Source organism: Hermetia illucens, chromosome 6 (genome assembly GCF_905115235.1).
Source record: "Hermetia illucens chromosome 6, iHerIll2.2.curated.20191125, whole genome shotgun sequence".
NCBI classification, from domain to species: Eukaryota; Metazoa; Arthropoda; class Insecta; order Diptera; family Stratiomyidae; genus Hermetia; species Hermetia illucens.
This window is the reverse complement of record NC_051854.1, coordinates 50261741-50285652: the sequence shown is the minus strand read 5'-3', so window position 1 is coordinate 50285652 and position 23912 is coordinate 50261741. Positions and strand designations below refer to the sequence as shown.

At 48.8% G+C, this 23912-nt stretch overlaps 3 protein-coding genes across 10 annotated transcripts in view; 1 reads left to right on the top strand and 2 right to left on the bottom strand.

Moving 5' to 3' along the window:
- LOC119660390 (dystrophin, isoforms A/C/F/G/H) overlaps positions 1 to 2615 on the bottom strand; it is a 1277654-nt gene extending 1275039 nt beyond the window's left edge. For 4 of the 7 annotated variants that reach the window (XM_038068919.1, XM_038068914.1, XM_038068920.1 and 1 more), the window contains exon 1: positions 1629 to 2615. In XM_038068919.1, the coding sequence (XP_037924847.1) occupies positions 1629 to 1707 (79 nt within the window). In that variant the 5' untranslated portion in view covers positions 1708 to 2615. The remainder of the gene's footprint in view (positions 1 to 1628) is intronic. The other 3 variants (XM_038068922.1, XM_038068923.1, XM_038068918.1) reach the window with 2 other exon arrangements.
- Positions 2616 to 3003: 388 nt separating this feature from the next.
- Positions 3004 to 15109, bottom strand: LOC119660397 (thioredoxin domain-containing protein 17-like). The gene is made up of 3 exons (XM_038068934.1): positions 14827 to 15109; positions 14665 to 14749; positions 3004 to 3238 (listed from the first exon to the last, which is right to left on the bottom strand). Exons 1-3 carry the CDS (start codon positions 14969 to 14971, stop codon positions 3088 to 3090), a joined length of 381 nt encoding a protein of 126 aa, XP_037924862.1. The 5' UTR covers positions 14972 to 15109; the 3' UTR covers positions 3004 to 3087.
- A 420-nt stretch (positions 15110 to 15529) lies between these two features.
- LOC119660391 (E3 ubiquitin-protein ligase HRD1) overlaps positions 15530 to 23912 on the top strand; it is a 27801-nt gene continuing 19418 nt past the window's right edge. The window contains exons 1-2 of one of the 2 annotated variants that reach the window (XM_038068924.1): positions 15530 to 15558; positions 15620 to 15814. In XM_038068924.1, the coding sequence (XP_037924852.1) occupies positions 15686 to 15814 (129 nt within the window). In that variant the 5' untranslated portion in view covers positions 15530 to 15558; positions 15620 to 15685. Of the gene's footprint in view, positions 15559 to 15619; positions 15815 to 23912 lie in introns of those variants that run through there. The other variant, XM_038068925.1, reaches the window with a different exon arrangement.

Genomic DNA, 23912 nt, shown 5'->3' with positions numbered 1-23912 from the left:
ACTTTCGGATGAGCCTTTCCTCTTCGGCTCTAGCGAGGACGGTCGAATGCATTTCCACTCGATTTGTGCCCAAATCCATCTGCTCAGGACTAGCGTTTCTCACTAAGCTTACTTCCAGGACAGGGGCACTGCAAGGTAGTGGAGTTGCCATGCCCGCACGGTCAGTCGCACCACTTGATGAGGCTTCCTCTTTATTTGGGCGCCCCGGTGTCTCATCGGGTATATCAGCCCTCGTTGCCTCTTTCACTGGTCGCTGCGGTGAACGACGCATCTTTGTGCTCCGCCCAAACGCACCCAGCTCTTCCTCCTTGTCTGTTGTTTCGTCATTTTTTTTAATAATTTTCAGAATATTCTCCATGAAAAAGTTACCAGCGCATCGTGTGCAAGGGAGCGGGCCGCAATAGTCAAGAACGGGTATACCCTCGGGGACACAGCCCCTACCCCAGTTCCCTGAGGCCTGACCTACGCTTAGCTGATCCCGGAATTCACGGACGGATCAGCGCTCGCTCGGGGCAACGCGGTCTACTAACACCGGTTCAATGCACACTTCCCGACCAGGGTCCCGAAGGGGCTGGCTCCTGATACACGTCGCAACTACCACCTTGGCAGAGCTACGCTCACATCACCCCGTCGACGCCGACAGAGAGTTGTCGACGGCTCCGGAGACTCCCAGTGTGTCCCGACGTGTACCGGTCATTCGCGGTTCGCTCTTCACCGAGAAGCTTTCTCGAGGCTACTACCTAGGACGCAGGTATGCTGCCAGCTAGGGGGCAAAACTACTTACTCGGGCACCTCGGGGACGTCACACCCCGTATCGTAAGCGACCCGTTTAAAAATCGCTAACGACCCCTGAGGAGATACTATGATTAAAGGGTACACTATGACCAGCAAAGGGACACACCAGTTCTTTAAGGACGCGATGCGACTTCCCCTTAACAGAATAATAACAATAACCAGTTTTGTCGTTCATGGGCAAAGTTGGGACTGAAACTCTAGATATATACATTCTGGAATTTGAATACGTCGAAATTGAAGCCAAATTCTAGAAGATTTTTGAATACATTGTAGTCGAACGCATTCGAAATGTGAATTTATTTACTCAATCCAAGTCTTGCTACACACGATATACCACAAAAATGTATTCAAATAGAAAATCAGGCTATCGTTATTTCTGTAAACAACGTTAACCTTTATCAAGTATATTCCGTGCATCTTTTTAACAACATCAACCATTTTTCGGAGCTACTCTACAGATGTTTTGTGTCCGTCCAAAAAACAAATCAAACACTCTCTGCTTGCGCGGAGGAAGATACCTTATCGCCTGTTTGACTAGTTACTGATAGAATGATAGCAATCCTTATATAACACGCCATTATTTCGCACTTTCTAGCAGGTAAGACACTTGTTATCGGGGCCTACATTCTTCACTGAAGTGTCGTCATCAGCGTGAGTGAAAACAAATAAAACGATAAAATCATAATCAGACTTAGAAATTGGAATATTATCGCTTTTCATTTTGCCTTGTATGTCTCTCTCTGGGTTTTTATTCGCGATTCGGAATGGCTCCAAGGCGACCCTATCTCTTGGTTATTATTAACTTTTTTTTTGGACATGGTATCACCACTTACCGGCAAAATTTCTTCGATAGTCATCATATTGTGGCGAGGATTGAACACCTTGTCCCGCTTGAATTGTGTATTCCGTCATCTTAGTGGCTCCAGTTGTATCTATGCCTTTTGTATCTTTTCATGCACAAATGGTTGACGATGTTAATGGAATAATATTGAAACTAAATTAATCGTGATTGGAATTCACCATAAAAACACACACATAACACCCTAATCACACTATCAACACAATGATCACCACAACAGCACGCACCCAATCAATTATGACCAATCGAAATTCGTCTATTCGCCACAATAACAATTTATTAACGAAAAATATAATAAATTAAAAAGCGATACGCGAAATTGCGCGCGTGAATAAAAGAAACAGTTCTTGAATCGAATATTTAATCGCGGTAACTGAACTTGTATAATTTGTTAAATGCTCAGAGTTGCGGGCCTACTATCGGTAGCTAGAATGAGGGGGTTGATTCAGGCGCATCGGTAGTAGGTAGGGTGGGTCTGGCCATGAACGGTACTCATTGTGAATATCGTTCACTAAGACTGAATTCAAAGATCATTTATCACCCTCTTCCATCCAACAATTAATAATGATTTGTTATACTAAAAGGAACATCAATATGGCCCAACGAGGGTCAATTTCTAAGGGAAATTAGAAGTCAACGCTTTGAAAGTTCATTGCAACTTTGTTGAAGATTCTTCAAGCCCTTGCGTTACGATAATCCATCGACATTACCCTAACATCGATACCGGCTAGGCTCCACCGCAACCCCATAATCGAACCTCTTATCATAGACATTACTGTCTCCACTCCCGACTGACGGTATAGGTTGATGAGTTAAGGCCATCTTCTCCGATCGTTGTCGTCATGTAAAAGTAAGTAGTCAGTCAGTCAGTGAGCCAGTCAGCCGATGATTAATTAAAATTCTCTCAACTCCAAAGTATCCACACACACTTGATGCCCGATGAAAGCATTCATCGACTGATTCCCAGCCCGTTTGTGGCAATGAATCGCATCAAAGTGCAATAGAACCACGATGGCTCCGTCGATAGGAGCACGCTCAATGGAGCCTAGCCCTTATCAGTTCATGTCGGTTACTATAAATGATAATTTGTTATTAGATACCTTCAATAAATAATAAATAGACAGCGGTCTTGTGGTGGACGTTAGTGTCTAGAATGGACATGGAACTTGAGTGCCGGCAAATGGCTTCTACACAGATGCATTAGTCAAGCCGGATTTCATTCGGTCCGAAAAAGACAAGAGAGTTATTGGAACTTTATGGGCAGCCGTACATCCGCTAGTGGTTGATGCAGTCAATATTTGTTTAAAGCCTCAACCCGTAGTCTAGAAGTAATAAAGAAAGTAAACATGAACTTGTCAAAGTATAAAATTTTATTTAATATTGAAACCAATCTGATTTTCAGGACATACTAAACGCCTCCTTGGTGTACTCGTTTAGTCTTCGGTGAAGAACATTTCCAATAGATCCGGATTCTCGCATTGGGGACCTTCCAACTTTTGCGGGGATTTCCATCGGAGCAGAGTGGGAATGACACTCAAGTAGGTGTTCTTGTTGGTACGGAATGGGCACTTCGGATCCTTCCATCTGAAATGAAATGAGATCTATTAGAAAATGGGAGTTATTTTCAATATATTGGAATGAGAACTAGAACAGACTGAAATCCAACTCAAATCTCAAGAATCAGTTACTAGCAGTGTCAACTTTCACGAAGAAGTGGGCATATTTTGGGCCCAGCGCGATTGGAGTCTACCTTAAAAAACAGGAACCAACTGAATGTAAATTGAACCGGTTGAGTTCAAAACCATTATAATTATAAAAGGGGAAGTAATCATGCAGCCATCTACAAAATTCCTGTCTCTTCTGGTGGACCCCCACAGTGAGCGTTTGTCAAATTTCTTCTGCTTCCATCAGCTTCGAGGGATCCTGAGGGAATCAGTTTGCCGAGCTGCATAGGACTAATCTTGTCGATTCAAAATGGGCTAAATCGAAGGACTCTACTTCTATATCGTGAAGGACGTATAGATGTGAACATTGCGCTTTAATCATCATCAACGGCGCAGCAACCGGTACCCGGTCTAGGCCTGCCTTAATAAGGAACTCCAGACATCCCGGTTTTGCGCCGAGGTCCACCAATTCGATATCCCTAAAAGCTGTCTGGCGTCCTGACCTACGCCATCGCTCCATCTTAGGCAGGGTCTGCCTCGTCTTCTTTTTTTAACATAGATATTGCCCTTATAGACTTTCCGGGCTGGATAATCCTAATCCATACAGATTAAGTGACCCGCCCACCATAATCTATTGAGCCGGATTTTATCCATAACCTGACGGTCATGGCACCGCTCATAGATTTCGTCGTTATGTAGGCTACGGAAACGTCCATACTCATGTAGGAGGCCAAAAATTCTTCGGAGGATTCTTCTCTTGAGCGCAGCCAAAAGTTCGCAATTTTTCTTGCTAAGAAACCAAGTCTCCGAGGAATACATGAGGACTGGCAAAATCATGGTCTTGTCCAGTAAGAGCTTTGACCCTATGGTGAGACGTTTCGAGCGGAACAATTTTTGTAAGCTGAACTAGGCTCTGTTGGCGTGCGCGGATTTCATCGTCGTAGCTGTTATCAGTTGTGATTTTCGACTCTAGATAGGAGAAATTATCAACGGTCTCAAAGTTGTATTCTCCTATCTTCATTCTTCCTGTTTGACCAGTGCAGTTTGATGTTGTTGGTTGATTGGTTTTCGGTGCTGACGTTGCCACCATATACTTTGTCTTGCCTTCATTGATGTGCAGCCCTAGATCTCGCACCGCCTGCTCGATCTGGATGAAGGCAGTTTGTACGTCTCGGGCAGCGTTAAACAGCAACGATATGTCGAGTCAGCTGGTGTGGAGTTGTCATCAGGTGCTGCTAAAACTTGGCCGACTGAACGAAACATTCTTGATGTGGGTGCCACGGCACAAACATCACTGGTAAGGAGAAAGCTGACTGACTGGCTCGCCAAGTCTCCGAATACACAATGGTCAGGCCAGAACTAGCTTTTGGGATCCGGCCATCTACTGTCAAGTCTACTCTGAAGGGGGGAATGGCAAGGATTCACGCAGCCGAATGGAGAAATTTGAACTTCTACCGGAAAGCGAAAATCTTTGTGACACTGCCCCTTAAACTACCACCTGGAAAAATTGGAAATGCATTTTGTATACAGCTGTCCGGCCTCCTCAGACTTCAGACGAAGATACCTTGGTAAGATTTTCTTCTGTCTTTAGAGAATGTTCGCAGATTTGCGAAAATCTACGAATGCCGTCGGCGAGAGACCGATGAATAGGCGATCTCCGGGGATATTACTGTGTAGGTATAGGCTAATTAACACGGATTCGCCTGGGCTCCGCACGGGAATAATGCAATTCACCAGGAAGTGAAACTCACCCGCCCGGGTAGCGGGGTGAGAATCACGAGACTGGTGGAGCAATCGGGAAGTAAAAAGTCAGTGAGAAGTGATGTAGAAAATAAAGGAAAACTCAGTCAAGTTTTTCTCTTCTGTACTTGCTAACTCATCCGTAGTTTATATATTTATTAGATATTTATATAATCCAAATGTCATTGTTTTATAATAATATTTTATGAATAATCCATGATCCATAAGGTTGGTGGTGAGCTTCTGAAGTTGATGTGGTTGTAGGGACTTCCGGAAAGCACTCAGGCCATCTTGGCCTGTGCGGACTCCGGATCTTTGGAGGTGTTAGGAAACACTGCTGATAAAATCTACGAAGTGCACCCGCGCCCCGTTGTCAATGAAGTATCGCGAGAAGCCAAGGACCAAATAGTTGAGCGGCAACAATTGGAGCCTTGTGTTCGGGTGACAGATCCCGAACACATTCGCGATCCGCCAACGGAAATGGGCGATCGGGTAGACGGGCGTCGGAGTCCTACAATTTGCTGGAACCACCGTATCTTTGCCGATAAAGCAAAGAGATGTGTCAGGTCGTGCTCGTTCACGGCTTCATAAAATTAAACTCATTGGGAGCTCCCTCGATCGACACAGGCGCAGACGCCTCAGTTCTCCCGGTATCGCGGAAACACTAACTGATTCCGCATTAACTCAAAGTAGCGGCGACAAATTCTTCGACCATATATATTTACGGCTGCAGGCAAGTGGAGGTAAGTCTGGGACTTCGATGAACATTCTTATGGCGTTTCGTAGTAGCGGACATCAGTAGTCGTAGTAGTATATTAGGCGCAGACTGTCTAGGACACTATGGGTTGTTAGTGGATCTGCAGAATAGCTTTCTTGTAGATCCCGTAACTTCGCTCAGGTCTTTAGGAAAAGTTACCACCTGCTCTACTGTCAGTCTTTCGATCATTTTTGAAGAGGAAGCCGATCCTCGCATTCGTGCGCTTCTTCAAACCTACAGCAACATAAATACCGACAGTAGTCTCTCGCTTCTCCACTACACATGGTTGCAAAGTCCAACGGCGATTGGAGATCATGTGGCGATTACAGACGTCTGAATGCTCAGACCATTGCAGACCGCTATCCTATACCACTCATCCACGACTTTGCGCATAACCTCGCTAACTGCTTACCATCAAATCCCTGTAGATCTAGAAGATATTCCGAAAACGGCAATATGCACACCCTTTGAAATCTTCGAGTTCACATGGATGCCTTTTGGTGTGTGCAATACTGCGCAAACTTTTCATAGGTTCATTCACTCTGTCCTGAGAAACCTTAACTTTTGTTTCGTATACTTGGATGATGTTTTGGTCGGCATTTGGAACATCTCGAAATTCAACGTCTCCTAGAGGCCGGTCTTGTACTTAGCGTTGAAAAGTGCAAATTTCTTCAACAGCAGGTAAAGTTTTAGGCCACATGATTTCCCTTGAGGGAATCGAACCGGATTCAGACAAGGTGCAGGCCATCATAGACTTCTCACAACCTAAGACGGTAAAGGATCTGCGAAGGTTTTTGAGCATGTTAAGCTTCTATCGTCATTTCTGCGTACCACCCTCAATCCAATGGGATGCTGAAACGCTGGCATAGGACACTGAAGGCCATTAGAATGGCACACGACGACTCCTCGTGGTCCCAAGTCCTACCTTTCCCATCGCGAGGAGTTTGCCGCTAATTCTGCCGAGTTGGTATACGGGGAGAATTTGAGACTCCCCAGCGATCCTGTGTTCGATACCAGGTTCAGGTCTTTCCACCACTGGGTTTTTGCGTTTGCTCCGGGACATCGTGGCAAGATTTAAACTCCCCCCGCCATCCCGTCATTTTTCGACGAGGGCTGACATACCCAGAGACCTGGATGTCTGCACACACGTGACTTACATGGAAGCTTACCGGAAACCCTGCAGCTACCATATGAGTGCCCAAATGAAATGCTGAACAGAGGGGAGCACTTCTTTAGGCTTGACGTAAAGTACGGTATCAGTTGGGGGTGGAGTTTTTTTGGGAGTAGGGTAGGTAAATGCGTTTACACACAGAGTGTTGGACTCCCGCACCAGCCCGCTGTTGGACTACCAACTAAACACCTCCCTGTCATCAGAGAAGTAACCTGGAGCCGTTTGACACATTACTTTGGGCTAGCCCTCCCGCTCTCCCGGTTTAGGGAACCTTCAAGTCAGGGAATTCCTTTCACCAACGGGAGGAAGAGAGTTGTCAGTTCAGGGAACCCCTTACCGTCCGATCTCTCCTCCGGCCGAGTTCAATTTTCTTCGCAATAAGAAGAGCCCGAACATAATGCGCGATACGATTCCAGCTGCCAGCGCTCTTCAGCATCTCTCTGACAATCTTGTCTGGAGAGAGCTCCCCTGTGTCTGCATAAAGCTGCTGACGAAAGCCGTCCCACCCCTCGCAAGAGAAAAAGCTGTGTTCAGCGTGGTCCGCTACTCCAGTGCAGAACACACAATCAGGAGATCTTGCCTTCCCAATCCTGTGCAGGTAAGACTAAAAATCTCCATGCCCACTTAGAAGTTGGATAAGGAAGTAGTCAATCTCAACGTGCGTTCGGTTCAACCACGGGTTTAATTTGTCGATGAGCCGCGCAGTCCATCTGCCCCTTGGCTCATTTTCACCTTGTCAAGGGCATCAGTCCATACCTTCGCGCCATAGAGCAGATCCGTCTGCATTGCTCTCATAAGGAGACGTCTCCTAGTAGATATAGGACCCCCGACATTCGCCATTAGCCGACTCAAGGCCGCGACTTCAGCTGCAGCCCTGTCCGCTGCTGCTTTGATTTGCTCGAAGAAGCTCATCTTCGAGTCGAGATATCTTGGCACGTGAAATGAGTTTTCTAGTGTGCCTAGCATATCTGTCCATCTTACGGAATTGAAGGCATTTCTGGCATCAAGCGTTATGAGGAGCACTATCCGTGGAGACTGGCGGCTGTGTGCCTCGGCTCGATGAACCGCATCTACGACCTCCCTGTTCTGAACCCGAACTGCCTTGGGGATAAATCCCGGGCCACGCGAATCGCTTCAGCGAGTCTACAGTGCAGGTAACAATGATAAGACACCCCATGTTTTCCATTAAATTTAAAAATGATAAAACAATTCCAAGAAGGTGTGTATATATCGGAGATAACGGTGCCGAATTACATTCTCCTGAGTAATTAGCTGGGGGTTCCCCCAAGAAGACGAAAGGTATTAATAGAATTGGCTTTGGCTAAGATTTGAAGGTGATTTTTAGTAAATTTCGTTTAGTGAATACGGTTGACTACGCGGAATCAAAGATTATATAAACATTACATGTCGAAGGTAAGTCCATAGCGGAAATTGCTTGGATTACGAAGCGCAATAGATGTGCCCTCCGTAATGTTATTCGGGATCCCGAAAATTATGGGAAGAAAATGTCTACAGGGCGGCCAAGGACGATAAGTCCTCGGTCTGAACGGAGGATTATTAGATTAGCATGCAATTATACGCTAACCGCACGGCAAATCACGGTCAAGGCAGGCGTTGACACTGCCATTAGAAATGTCCGAAACATTGTCGCACGAGCAAAGCATCTTAAGCGCCACAAATTACAGAGAAAACCGCCCCTCACAGAAAAGCACAAACTGGCCAGAATGGCTTTTGCAGAAAATCACTCGCGTTGGAAGAAAAAATGGCGCAGTGAAATTTTTACAGACGAGAAAAAATTTAACCTCGACAAACCCGACGATTTTAGCTATTATTTCCACGACTATTCGCTATTCGGTTTTTAAGTGGGAAAATAGACAGCTCTCGGTATGTGCAAATGCGGATGTGAGGAATTTATCGACAATTTGGGAGCAATCGCGGACCAGCCGTTCATTTTCCAGCAAGATAATGCTGCGATTCATAGTGCAAAGGTCTATAAGCAGTTTTTTCAGCAGATGTCCTCGATTTTCCAGCGAGGTCTCCTGACTTAAATATAATGGAGAATTGTTGGGGGCAGCTGACCCGAATAGTTCATGCTGAGTCAAAGCAATTTGAAGACGTAGACGAATTAAAAAACGCTATTATTTCTATATTCTGCTGCCAAATTTCGAGGAAACATATAAGAAAACTGTTTAATAGTTTACCTAAAAGAATGGTAGAAATTATAAAAAAAGGAAAGGAAGAAAGGAGGCTAAGTAAAATATTAAAATATCATAAAAACAACTGAGTTTTATTACTTGAATTCCATTCTAAAATGGCTAAATTAAAGGTGTCTTATCTTTTTTACCTACCTGAAATCCGACTTTCTTTAATTACTGGATGTGTTATACAGGGAAACCCCAGGTAGTTACTCAGGAGAATGCAATTAGGACCAGTTATCTGAGATACATACACAGCTTCTTGGAATTGTTTTGTTATTTTAAGATTTCTTGAAAAACATGGGGTGTCTTCTCATTTTTGCAGCCACTGTACTCCTGATGAGCTTCTCGAGCACTTTTCCGGCCGTGTCAAGCATGCACAGCGGTCGGTATGCAGTCGAGAGCTCCGGGTCTCCTTTACCCTTACTGATCAGCGCGAGTCTGGCTACTTTTCAGGGACATGGAAAAATGTCCTCCTTCAACCAAGCGTTGAACGCTTCAAATAGCTATTCTGGCCGTTGGCGGAACACCAGTTTGTAAATTTCCGCCGGGATGCCATCAGCGCCTGGCGCCTTCTTGTTTTTCATAGTGAGAACTGGTTCTCCGAGTTCTGTTATTGTGAAAAGGGAGGCGATCCTCGACGCTTTCCGCGCTTTTTACAACAACAATGCCCGTACAATGCGGTCCATCTGGCCGGTACTAGTATGCAGGGCCTCCCCAGAGCCCCGATTTCCCCGGTGGCAAGCTTGTAGCCAAGTCCCCACGGACCCGCATTCACTTCGTTGACAAGGTTTTGCCAGCCGCTAGCTTTGCTTTTATTTATAGCGCTGCGGAGTCTCCTTTTTGCTGATCTATACTGTACCTTTATGGCACATGCCTCCTCGTTGGCGTGCAAACGTTGTGCTAAACGGCGGAGCTTATGACGCTCCCTCCGTAGGTCGGCAATTTCTGCCGTCCACCAGTATATAGAAGGCTTGTCGCGGCTGAAGCCCCTCCGGGGCATGTAAACCTCACACACCGTCGTTATCAGGTTCCTCACTGAATTTACGACGGTGTCAGCTGCGACACTACCGCCCCCCGGACCGCCCTCCAGCGCGGCCTTGTCTGCTCCAAGAGTTTCGACGAATTTCCCGATGTTCACCCTCGCGACATTCCACAGGCAGGGAGAGCGACGCGCCGGCAAGTAGCCTTCGAACGCGATGTACTGGTGATCACTTCCCGAGAAGTCTTCTAGGACGGCGACACCATCCACCGATGATGCCAGAGACGCAAAAGTGATGTCAGGAATGCTTCCTTCACAGCCTGGGCGCCGAACCTTAGCGCTGATCCGGTGTTTAAAACAACGAGCCCGGTTCTCGCCGCTATTTCCAGAATCCGTTTTCCTCTGGAGTCTGACTGAGGCATGCCCCATTCAAGAGCCCTGGCATTAAAATCACCGCCTACCAGGAGGGACAGTGCTCGAAATGACGTCAAGCCGGCGCCGAAAGTCCGGCATCGTCTCGTTCGGCGTCAGGTAAATGCTAAGAAACGTTATACCTAAACACCGGATCCAGACAAACCCGGTCCCTCGGCCTTCGGCAAGAACACGAAATCGAACGTCGTTCCGAACCCAGATGGCAGCGGTGCCCGATAAGTCGATATGCCATGAGGACGGATCCTGGTTTCAGTATTGCTCGCTAATTAGCACTAGAACTGTGCTAGCAACTGGTGAGCGGTTGCACTCCGGTGCATGTTAATTTGTAAAATGCGGATCATGCCGTTCGCACCCTAGCCCTTTCCAACTCCGCCTTAAAGATTGGACCCCGTTCCGAGCCTGCAGCGTATGCGACGCTCTTACCAGATGCGCCACGATCCCCGCAGAGAACGCAACTCTCTTTCATTGCAGTTCTACGCTTGGTGACCCACTTGGCCGCATCTCCGGCATGCTGTCCTCCTGTCCGGTCCTTGCAAGTTGCTGATACCCCAGACACCTGTAGAACTTGGTGGGGACTATCCGCATTCGCATCCTCGCCTCGAACATTTACAGAGGTGATATCTACCCGGGCATTGGTTACCTCTGGACATTCACGCTTTATCGCCTCCTCTACTTCGACCTTTTCTGTAAGGTAGTCAAGATCCCTGATTTCTAGAGAGCACATGGGCTCTGTTTTTTTTTGGGATGGGGGGGGGGGGGGGGCGGCAACGCCGCAATCTGGGCGTGCGGAAGACAGGCCATTCAGGAAGTCATGGCCCCCCCCAGCAGTCGGAGCTATCGGAGCTTTCGACGAGGAGACATTCCTGAGGGAGCCCATGATCCGGATGGAACAGCGGTGGAAAGGGTCACACAGCTGTCTCAGCGTGTAACCGAAGCATGCGACGCTACGATGCCACGACGACGTTTGCACCACGACAAGAGGCCAAACTACTGGTGGAACACGGAGATCGCTGCCTTGAGATCCTCTTGTCTCCGAGCGAGGAGACTTTCCCACAGGACAAGGGGAAGACCGGAGCACCGGGAGCGTGAGGAGGAATACAGGGATCTGCGAAGCAACCTTAAAAAGGCCATACGAAGAAACAAGCGAGAATGCTACCAGAAGCTCTGCATGGAGGCTAATACGAATCCGTGGGGTACAGCCTACCAAGTTGTAATGAAGAAGATCCGCGGGCAAAAATCACCTCTTTTCCCGCAGCAGGAACAGGACGAAAGAGAACCCCAACTGGCAGCTCACCAGGACGTCTTCTCGATCCCTGATGTTACCGAAGAGGAACTTCGGGAAATCTGCAGACGTACTGGGGATAACTAGGCTCCGGGATTGGACGGAATTCCGAACAAGGCTCTGAAGGTGGCGGTCAAGGCCAGACCAAGGTGGTTAGCAAGCACATTCGAATCGTGCATGGCGGAAGGAATATTTCCCGCCCAGTGGAAGAGGCAGAAGCTGGTGTTGCTACCGAAGCCCCAAAAACCACCCGACGTGCCCTCTTCATATCGCCCATGGGGAAGATGTTGGATAGGGTGATATACAACAGGCTGCTTCCGTTCATCGAGCTTGCGGGTGGTATTTCAACGCGGTAATATGGGTTTCGGCGAGCCCGTTCTACGGTCGATGCAGTAGCAAAGATCGTGAAATTGGCTCGAAATGCAATGACCATGGGCAAATGCTGTGCTCTGGTGACGTTGGACGTCAAAAATGCTTTTAACTCAGCCAACTGGGGCTGGATTAAAGGCGCTTTGACCAAACTGGGTGTTCCTAGCTACTTGGCTCGGCTAATCGAGTGTTACCTTCGGACAGACTTCTCTGGTACGAAACGGACGACGGGCCGAAGGAGTACATTGTGACAGCAGGTGTGGCTCAAGGTTCTGTATTTGGACCACTGCTGTGGAACATAATGTGCGACGGAGTACTTGGCCTACGCGTGCCGGAGGAGGCAACCCTGATTGGTTTTGCGGACGACCTGGCGGTAGTTGCAATTGCAAAGCATCCCGAGGACGTGGAGCTTTATGCAAATGAAGTCATTCATACCATCAAGTCATGGTTACGAATGGCCAAGCTAGACCTGGCGGACGAAAAGACGGAGGCGGTCCTCATTACTAACCGTAGGAAGATTGGTAATCGTGAGGTCGTCTCAAAATCAGTTGTCAAATACTTGGGGGTGATGATCGATGCCAAGCTCAGTTTCAAGGGATACTTGGATTATGCGCGAGAGAAGGCAGCAAATGCCAGCTCATCCCTTGCAAGGGTGATGCCTAACGTGGGAGGGCCGAAGTATAGTCGCAGGCTACTCATCGCGGGAGTGGTGAGGTGGATCCTGCTATACGAGGCCCCTGTCAGGGCGGGAGCGCTGCACCACGCTGTCAACCGGAGGAAGATAAGTTCGGCATACCGGTCAATTGCGCTAAGAGTGTGCAGCGCATTTAGGACGGCGTCGACGGAGGCAGTGTGTGTTATCGCAGGAATGATCCCTATAGATCTTCTAGCGAACGAGGCACACTGGCTCTACGAAAAACGGAAGGCAAATCCAGCCGAGGTGAATGCGGATTTCCGAAAAGCCATCAGGGGAGAATTGTATGGCAAGGGGCAACAACGGTGGGATAACTCCGACAAGGGCCGGTGGACCCATACATTGATCCCGTGTATCGAGAAATGGGTCGACCGAAAGCACGGAGAATTGAATTACCACCTGACACAGTTCCTTACGGGACACGGTGGCTATAGGAAGTACTTGCATCGCTTCGAGTTGGACGAGTCTCCCAACTGTCCTGAATGCGGTGCTACACCCGAGGACCCGGAGCACGTTATGTTCCATTGTCCCAGATTTCTGCAGCAGAAAAGGAGGTTGAACAGCATCTTAGGGGCGGATATCGAGCCCTCCAATCTGGCGGAAGAGATGCTGAAGTCGGAGGAAAACTGGATGGCGGTAAATGAGGCAGTAGCTGTAGTGCAGACAAAACTCCTGGAGTTGGATCGAGCTCGGAAGGCGGCGGGACGGAGACGCGACATGGACGAGCTGGTATAGCGAACCAGAGCCTCCCCCGCGAAGTAATACTTCACGGTGGCCCCGTGGGGAGGGGCGGAAGATTGGGGGTGGTTTTAGTGGGTGCGAATCCCACACACTGCTGCAACCTGGCGCAGCAGCGTCTTTCTGAGATTTCCACCTCCATCCACATAATCAAAACAAAAAAAAAATACTACCTTGGCAGAGCTAGGCTCACTTCACCCCATCAACGTCGACAAGGAGTTGTTGACGGCTCCGGGGACTCCTAGTGTGTCCCGCCGTGTATCGGTCATTAGCAGTTCGCTCTTCACCGAGAAACTTTCTCGAGGCTACTACCTAGGAGGCAGGTATTATGCCAGCTAAGGGGTCAGAACTACTGCTCGGGCACCTCGGGGATGCCACTTCCCGTATCGACCCGTGAAGGATCGTTGACGATCCCTGAGGGGGCTCTAGGCGGGAAACAAGAGCCCTCCCCCAATAACCCCTTGACCGCTTCGCAGAACGTACTCTTGTTAGTTCTCTTTGGGCCCAGTTCGACGAGAACTCCACCACTCCACGTTTTCCGTATGGAAGACACCTCTGCTCCGTTATCTTCGGGTTTCATCCTGCAGCGGATTTCACTAAGGACATCCGCAAATGGGGGTGGGGTAGTGTGGAGGCACAGAGTAACATAATTAACACGTATTCGTCCGGGCTCTGCATGGGAACAATGCAATTCACCACGAAGTGAAACTCCCACGCCTGAGTTGCGCGCCTACCTCTTGGTAGTGGCGAATTCGCACCGACTCCAAGCTTGGGCAGGAGCTGAGCCTTCTCTGTTTACGACGCAGAGAACTCGCAGTTCACCCTTTTTTACCTACCTCCATTTAAAGGGGAGGTCTATGGTGAGTCGCTTCACCGGTTCCTCAGTCCTGTGCGCTTACCCATAGGCATCAATAGTTTCCGCCCACTTTATTTGTAACCGAAGCATTGTATATTGTTGCGAAATGGATATTAACAAATAAACTCACGTTGCTCGGTCTCCGACATCGATATACACAAATTTTGCGTCATCGCTCGCATATTTCGCCACCGCCTCCTTGACAACTGGTTCAGCTGAAAGTGGACCACGTCAGTAACCGCCTATCATCCTCAGCTATCAAAAGGGCAATAAATCATTAAACAATTGTTACCTCGAACACAGTCCGGACACCAACTGGAACCCCTTTCGTCTTTCGAGCCCGAGAAGTACATGTTCACCGTCTCATTATCTTTGATCCCTTCCACGAATTTCATGAAGGCATCGTAGCCAGCAATGTAGATTGTTCCAGGAGCCATCACTACTTGGAATTGATGCTAATTTTCTTAGAAATTTCAGAATTTACGAGCCCAAGATTAAGCGTGAAATTACTGATAAAAAAACACGAACACCCAACCCGCACGACACCGGGCCAATGACATTTATTTGTTATTATTTTTTAAGAGGAATTTGTTATCAGGGAACGGTGATGCCAAGGGAATGCAGTGATGAACATGTTTTTTCGCTCAGTGGCTTTGATGAGGAAATATTTTGCGTATTAAATCAAATTGGGAACCTTTGTTGTAACCAAAATATTGCCTGATTCATTTAGTGATGATAGGACTCTAATGAGTGGTATTGTGAAACCTTACTTTAATTCAAATCGGCTTAAAAATTGAAAAAATTTCAAATCCACGTCGCTCACTTCGAAATTCCCGCCGCGCTTATCGCAGCTTCATTCGAAATCCGCACAGAACAGCTCTCTCCGTCTGCACGTTTGCAGAAAGCCCGTCTCCAAACCGTGTGCAGACCGACTGGCCGCGAGCGCGTACGAAACCCCCGCGACGACCAATTGACAGTTCTCACTCAATACAAAAACACATACGTGTACTACCCGAGTCGAGTCGTAAAAAATTTCCTATGATAATTTACATTATTTTTTCTGTTTTATCCGTGTTCCGTTACAGTTGTCCGCTATCAAAATTCTCATACTATTGGCATCGCTCAGCCGTTGGGCTGCGAAACACGTGAAAATGCGTTCGCTCGGTCTGTCCGCCTTGAGCCTGGCGTTGACCGCCGTGGTCATCGGGAATGCCTTCTATCAGAAAAAGCAGTTTTACCCGTCGGTGGTCTACATCACAAAATCCAATCCTTCGATGGCAGTAAGTAAACATTTCAATTCACTAATTTTTCAAAGCATTTGGAGGCTGCGGCCGATTTTCGGGATGTCGTGGCGAATTGTTTGGATGTCAACATTCAGGCGATGCAGCTGTGGGGGTCGGGGTGACACTCGGTTGGACAGTGCCCGGGGCCGCCCCCGAGCGAAACAGGTGTCCTAATTCCCAGCTATCGATTGTTTTTAACTAAATTACTGGCAAGGCTAGTCGACCAGTTGTCCATGCAAATAGCAGGGATACGAAAGGAAATATGATGCGACCTCGGCCAATTACGTAAAATTAAGTGACAGAATCGGGCCAGATGGTGCATTTGCCGCGGGAATCCTTTTCAAAGGACTCCGATTGGTTTCGTCATTGAAACGGTACAAGTCCTTAACAGGATGTTTCCAGAAGGTCATCTCCATGTAATTTTATAAAAGTACTCTGGGAGGCGGTGGGGCAGCACGTGATGCCGGGGTGAATGGCTAAGCAAACAATCGTCGGACAAGAAGGCCCACCATGCGCTGACTGTTATCAAGGACGTCTGCTCGTGCAACCAAGCGAAGGAACCGGGTGCAAGCGCTATTAATACTTTGTCAGAGGTGCTTCTGAGGAATTCATGCTTTGTAAATCTCCCTATGAGTGGTTTCTTTTGCGGGAAGACTCTCAGAGGCGACAGTTTAGAGATTGTAAAGTGAAAATCAGCAAAATGGACGGTTCTCCTGGAGCACTACTCAAAATCGCGCAGCAAGTTTCCAATCTCCTTGCCTGGATTTCAATCTCGGGTGTCATGGACGTTTGTGTTCGTCTCAGTGCTTGTCTCACTGCGGTAAGCTTATCAGTTATTATCCTGTTAAGGGAAAGTCGTACCGCGTCCTTAGTGACCTATTGTGCCCATTTTGCTGGTTATAGTGTACCGATTAATCATAGTATCTCAAGCAAGCCTATAACCGTCAGGAACTTTAGTATGTTCCCTACTTCCAGATCTTTCAGCTTTGCATCTGGTATTAAGTGTTCTCCCAGATGCCTCGGCCTACTTTGCACAAGTGCCGGACACTTTCCCAGAACGTGTACAGAGGTTTCATCACACTCCGCAGAGAACCTGCAGGCGGTGTCCGTAGATATCCCTGGCTTCCCTAGGTGATAGTTTAACCGACAGTGACCAGTGAGAATTCCCACTATGATTCGGAGGTTCTTTTTGGTGAGGTTTAAGCAATCATTTGTACGCATGGGTTCGTATCCCCAAATAAGCACCCTGGACATCTCCATTCCTGGTAGGCCCCAGTATAGTTTCCTCAACCGTTCCTCTTCAGTAGAGATTCCACAGAAGGATTCTGGCCCGTGTAAAGACGTCCCTTCTCCCTTCTTGGCTAGTTCGTCTGCCGCCTCATTGCCTTCCAACTCAACATGGCCTAGAACCCAGAGTATCCAGACCTTGTTGGGTGAGCCGAGCGTATTCAGTGTCTCAAGGCACATTCCCATACCAGTTTAGAGTTCACATGGTTGCAGCTCAGTGCCTTGATCGCTGTGGCTGTCGGTGAGAATAGCAAAGTACCTTAAGAGCAGCTTGGTTGTTGGTTAGAATAGCAATGCTCTACCTCCTGTACTTCCTTTGGAGATTGAAGGAGGCACATCTATCTATGGCGTATATTTTCGCGTGAAATATGCTAGTGTACCTACACCTAGACACCGGCACCCGCTCCCTCTGCTGTAAGGGATCCGTCAGTGTACCAAATAATCAGTTGCTGGCTTAAGCGGTTTGTCGCAGCCACGTTCTCCCAGTTTGCCTTATTATTCCAACGTGTTGGAACCTCGTTGTCATATTATCACCAACGGTCCAACAACCGGTATCTGGTCTAGGCCTGCTTTAATAAGGAACTCCAGACATCCCGGTTTTGCGCCGAGGTCCACCAATTCGATATCCCTAAAAGCTGTCTGGCGTCCTGACCTTCGCTATAGCTCCATCTCAGGCAGGGTCTGCCTCGTCCATACCGATTAAGTGGGCCGCCCACCGTAACTTATTGAGCCGGATTTTATCCACAACCAGACGGTCGTGGTATCGCTCATAGATTTCGTTGTTATGTACGTTGTACGTTGTCATATAGGAGGCCAACAAATCTTCGGAGGGTTCTTCTCTCGAACGCGGCCAAGAGTTCACAATTTTTCTGCCTAAGAACCCAAGTCTCCGAGGAATGCATGAGGACTGGCAAGAGCATAGTCTTGTACAGCAAAAGTTTTGACCCTAAGAATTGGAACAGGTAGTCCTTTCTATGAAAAGCAAGAAGGCGCCAGGACCCGATGGTATTCCAGCAGAGGTATACAAACTGCTATTTCAACACCGGCCAGACCTACTGCTCGGCACATTCAACACTTGCCTGAAAGAGGGCATTTTCCCTGCTCGTTGGAAGGTGGCGAGGCTTGCGCTGATCCATAAAGGAAAGGCGACCCCGAATTACCGTCTTCATACCGCCCACTATGTATGCTTGACACTGCTGGGAAAGTGCTCGAAAAGCTCATCAGAAGTAGACTCGCTGAAACGATACGCGATACGATATCTCCCCGGCAGTTTGGTTTTAGTGCAGGGAGATCCACAATTGCTGCTGCCATGCAAGTCGTGGACGCCGTTCGACGAGCAGAGGCACATAGCCGCCGAACTCGACGGGTGGTGCTCCTCGTAACACTTGACGTCAGAAACGCCTTTAATTCCGTAAGATGGAAAGACTTTCTAGGCACACTAGACAATACTTTCAACGTGCCGAACTATCTCTTACGGATATTGAGGGATTATCTGAGGAACCGCTCCCTGCTCTATGAAACACTAGGCGGATGGATAACTACTCATGGTTTCAACCTTGCACTGGAAAAAACCGAAGTAGTCATCCTGACTTAAAAGAGAATTTGGCAATATTTAAACCAATTTAGCAATAAATTGAAATTTGTATATTTAAACACAACAAATTTACTTTATTTAACTTTATCACAAGATGCGCGTACAGTACCTGCTCACTTATTGAAATTCGTGTGTACGCCGCCGCGGTTGGAAACAGAAGAGACCGGCTTATTTCCATGCGGTCCTTACTGTCCCAACCAACGGCATTTTTCCACCGCTAATTCTCCACTCCCCTGGTGCGTTCCGAAAATGAGTGAGTGGAGAGTTCCGCGCCATCTACCCGTCCGCATCCGCAACATTCGTAATAAATTTCGAATGCTGCAGATCCTGGCGCGCCACATCACTCCGCCCCCAGACGAAACCTAGGGGGTTTCGGCGACGGATCCCGGAACTTCGTTCGCCGTTAATTCACAAAGCGGACACGACGCTGCTTCGGGGCGCACACGGGTTTCAGCCTGGACAAAGAGACCGCCTTTTTGTGACCACCGATCTCGAGCTGGAAGAAATGTTCTCCCCTCTCGAGAACGCGGTACGGGCCCTCATATGGAGGCTGCAGCGGCTTCCGGACGGCATCCGTCCTGATCAGCACGTGCGTGCATGTGTCCAGTTCCTTGGACGAACAAGCAGGTATGGACGAGTGTCGAGTGGGTGGTGGCGCTTTGATGCGTCGGAGATTGTCCCTCAGCAGACGCACCAACCCCGACTCCGTGAGACCCGATCTCTTGTCGAAGACCGGATTGCTTGGGAGTCTTGGGTTCTCCCCGTATACCAGCTCCGCGGGGCTGGCAGCAAATTCCTCTCGGCGGGTTGTACGAAGGCCGAGTAGGACGAGAGGCAAGACTTGAGTCCAGGACGGATCGTCGCGTGCCATAATGGCGGCTTTCAACGTCCGGTGCCAACGTTCCAGCATCCCATTGGATTGCGGGTGGTATGCCGTAGTCCGCTGGCGTTTAAAACCCAGGAGTTTGCCTAACTCCGAGAAAAGGGTGGACTCAAATTGCATTCCCTGGTCAGTGATGACCACTGCAGGGACGCCAAAGCGAGGTATCCACTCTCGGCAGAGGGCTTCGGCACAAGATTGCGCCGTAATGTCTTTCAGAGGTATTGCCTCAGGCCACCGCGTGAACCTGTCGATGATTGTGAGTCAATACTTGTAGCCGTGCGAGTCTCGCAAAGGCCCTATTATGTCGAGGTGTATCGTGTGGAAACGCTTGGTAGTGCGGGGGAATGAGCCCACTTCTTTCCTTACATGCCTTACATGCCTGGAGACTTTACACTTTTGGCATGCGATGCACTCTCTGGCCCAGGAATTGATATCCTTGTTCATGGAGGGCCAGAAATACTTTCCGGTGACTAACCGGTTTGTTGTCCTGATGCCGGGATGCGCCAAGTCGTGAACTGCGTGGAACACTTCCTCGCGAAATGTGGCCGGAATGTATGGCCGAGGTCCCTTTTCCGAGTCTTCGCAGCAGAGCGAGAGGTTTGAGCCGAAGATAGGCAACTCCCGAAATTTGTATTTGGGGTTGGACTTGAGGCTCTAAAGTGCTGCGTCATCCTCCTGCGCCTTGGCAATAGCCGAGAAATCGAGTGAGGCGGGGATGTTAACCTCGGAGACACGAGACAAAGCGTCAGCAACTATGTTGTCCTTGCCGGACACGTGCTGGATGTCTGACGTAAACTGGCTTATGAAGCTCAGGTGTCGAAGCTGACGAGGGGACGCTTTGTCGGGCTTTTGTTTCAAAGCATACGTGAGAGGCTTATGGTCCGTGAACACTGTGAACGGCCTGCCTTCTAGGGAGAAACGGAAGTATTTGATGGACAAGTACGCGGCGAGCAGTTCACGATCGTAGGTACTGTAGTTCCGTTGAGCGGGATTCAACTGTTTCGAGAAGAAGCTCAACGGCTGCCAAACTTGATTCACCTTTTGGTGAAGGGCAGCACCTACTGCGATGTCAGAGGCATCAACAAAAACGGCTAGGGGTGCATCTTGCTGAGGAAATGCCAAAAGTGTAGCATCGGCCAGTTGCTGTCGGGATTTATTGAACGCGCGGACAGCCTCTTCAGACCACACAATCTCTCGTGTGTCTTTTGTTTTGGGGCCAGACAAGTACGCGTTCAAAACGGACTGGTGATGGGCGGCCTTGGGCAGGAAACGACGGTAGAAGTTTAGCATGCCCAAGAACCTCCTCAACTCCTTCACTGTCTTCGGACGCGGGAAGCTTGTAATCGCTTGTACCTTGTCTTGGTCGGGCTGTATTCCTTCAGAGGAAATGGAGTGGCCGAGGAATCTCACCTGTTGTTGAAGGAATTTGCATTTCTCAACGTTTAGGACTAAACCGGCCTCAACGAGACGTTGGAAAATGCACTCGAGATGGGCTAAGTGCTCAGACTCAGTGGAAGAAGCGACCAAAACATCATCCAAATAGACGAAACAGAAATCGAGGTTTCGCAGGACTGAGTGAATGAACCTTTGAAAGGTTTGCGCCACATTGCACAATCCGAAAGTCATTCGGGTGAACTCGAAGAGTCCAAAGGGTGTGCATATTGCCGTCTTTGGAATGTCTTCAGGAGCTACTGGGATTTGGTGGTATGCCTTGGCTAAGTCCAAGGTCGAAAAGATGCGGCAATTCGCGAGGTGATGCGCAAAGTCGTGGATGAGTGGAATCGGATATCGGTCAGGAACAGTCTGTGCGTTTAGCCTTCTATAATCCCCACATGGGCGCCATTCGCCGTTTGGCTTAGCGACCATATGCAGTGGGGAAGACCAAAAGCTGTTTGAGGGCCTGCAAATACCCTGTAGAACGAGTTGTTCAAATTCTTTCCGCGCGATAGCCAGTTTCTGGGGTGGTAGAGGACGCACCTTCGAGAAAATCGGGGAACCAGTAGTATTTATGTGGTGCTGCACATTGTGCTTCACTGGTTTCGAGAGACTACACTCGGTAGTAATCTGGCTGAACTTTTGGAGGAGTGTCGGAACACGAGAGTCGGTGATGTCTTCCAAAAGAACGGAAAGGTTATTGTCAGCGTGAGATACCATTTGGCCCGACGAATTAAGGTTGGTTGTGGGGTCTATAAGGGACTTATTTTGCAAGTCCACCAGCAACCCATAGTGACACAAGAAGTCTGTGCCTAATATGGGGAAGCTGACATCCGCCAGGATGAAACGCCACGAAAACGTCCTACGCAAGCCAAGACTCACGTCCACTTGCCTGTACCCGTATGTATTGATGCGGGAGGAATTTGCTGCCGCCAGTTTGAGGGGTTGTGGATATAGTCGATGATGCCGTGGTACGGGAAGAACCGAAACCTCCGCACCCGTGTCGACGAGGTAGTTGCGCCTGCTGATGGGGTCGAAAATAGTTAGGCGACGTGGCGCTGCGCTCTGGCTGGCCGTCGCCAAGACCCCCCGCAGACCTAGTTTTTTGCGGTAGGCGCGAATTTACAAGGTAGCGTACATCTTGTCGCTTTATCTCCGAATCTCAGATGGTACCAGCAAATACCTTTGTCCGGAGGCTGTCTTGACGACCTGCTACCCGAATGCCCATTTCGTGTGGCAGACCTTGAGCGAGCTCGCGATCTGGCATTCGAACGCTGAGCGTCCAACGTCGCCCGCATCTCGGCCACGCTGGCTGTTAAAGCAGCTACCTCGCGCCTTAAGTCGCTCACCTCATCCGACTGTGGTTGAACGGCCGCTATGGTTGGGCGAACGTACACCTCCTGTACCTGGTCGGCCGTCGCTGCCAGTTCCTCCAAGGAACCGGAAACGCAAGCTAGAATCGCCTGGGTGCCCTCCGGAAGCCGTCGCAGCCAGAGCGACTTGATCAGGTCGTCGCCAATCTTGCTCCCACCCAATTGCCTCATTTCGCGAAGCAATTGGCTGGGAGTTCGATCACCCAACGTTAAACCCGCCAGGAAGTGGTCTAATTTTGCCGACTCGCTTGCCGACAGGCGCCTGATCAACTCACTCTTGAACTGCGTGTATGATGCCGACTTCGCTACGTCCGACACCATAAGAATGGACTCTTCGTCCAGGCCGACCACCGCGTAGTTGAAGCGGGTCGCGTCCGATGTGATGCCGGACATTTGGAACTGCGCTTCCAAATGCACGAACCACAGCTCCGGGTTCCGCCTCCAAAACGGAGGAACGCGTACGGCGAGGGCGGTCACTTGCGGGTCCGATGGGCCTGCCGCGTCTTTGCTGTCAAACGACATCTTGTTTAACGAAAAGTACGAGTTTGTAATGCAGACGCGGTGAATTTATAATGAAACGCGGTGAATTTTACTCCGACACGACAGGCCGCACCCACAAATGCACGCACGAACAGAGAAAATGACGACCGATGCGGACGCTCTCCAGCGCAGACCGAAAACACCACCAAGGAAACGGAGAACCCGCGATGTGAAACACCCAACGCCGTCTCTTGCAGCGATTTTCAATTATTATTACTTTAGACTTTCTTTTATATCTAAGCTTTTACATCATAATTATGTAAGACTTTAACCTGAATACATACTCCTTCCATACAATTACACTTAAATTATGAAATCAATCATGTATACAATCTTTTTAGTGTTCATACACAAAATTCACAAGGTGATGTATCTTTATATATGATGTGGCGTTGTTTACGTCGTTGGCTCGTAACTGCGGCGTTGGCGGTGCTGGGGACGTTGCTGCTGTTGTTGGGTTTGTTGTTGCTGCTGCTCCTGGAGCTGTTGTTGCTGCGTTATAATTGTCTGCGTTTGCGGCTGCTGTTGCTGTAGATTATGCGAAGTGCCTGCCTGTGCCCGTTGTAGAGTGCTGATGGGTTGTGATGCGGCGTTGTTTACGTCGTCAGCTCGTAGCGCTGATGGGATTTTGTATGCTTCTGTATTCCCAAATTTTCCAACTTAATAAAACCACGATGGCGGAAACACCAGACTTGATGGCCTTGGGGTTCTGCTCGGCGGCGGCGCTGGTGCGAATTCGGGGTCACCACTTTGGCAATATTTAAACCAATTTAGCAAATGCGCGTACAGTACTTGCTCACTTATTGAAATTCATGTGTACGCCGCCGAGGTTGGAAACAGAAGAGACCGGCTTATTTCCATGCGGTCCTTACTGTCCCAACCAACGGCATTTTTCCACCGCTAATTCTCCACTCCCCTGGTGCGTTCCGAAAATGAGTGAGTGGAGCGTTCCGCGCCATCTACCCGTCCGCATCCGCAACATTC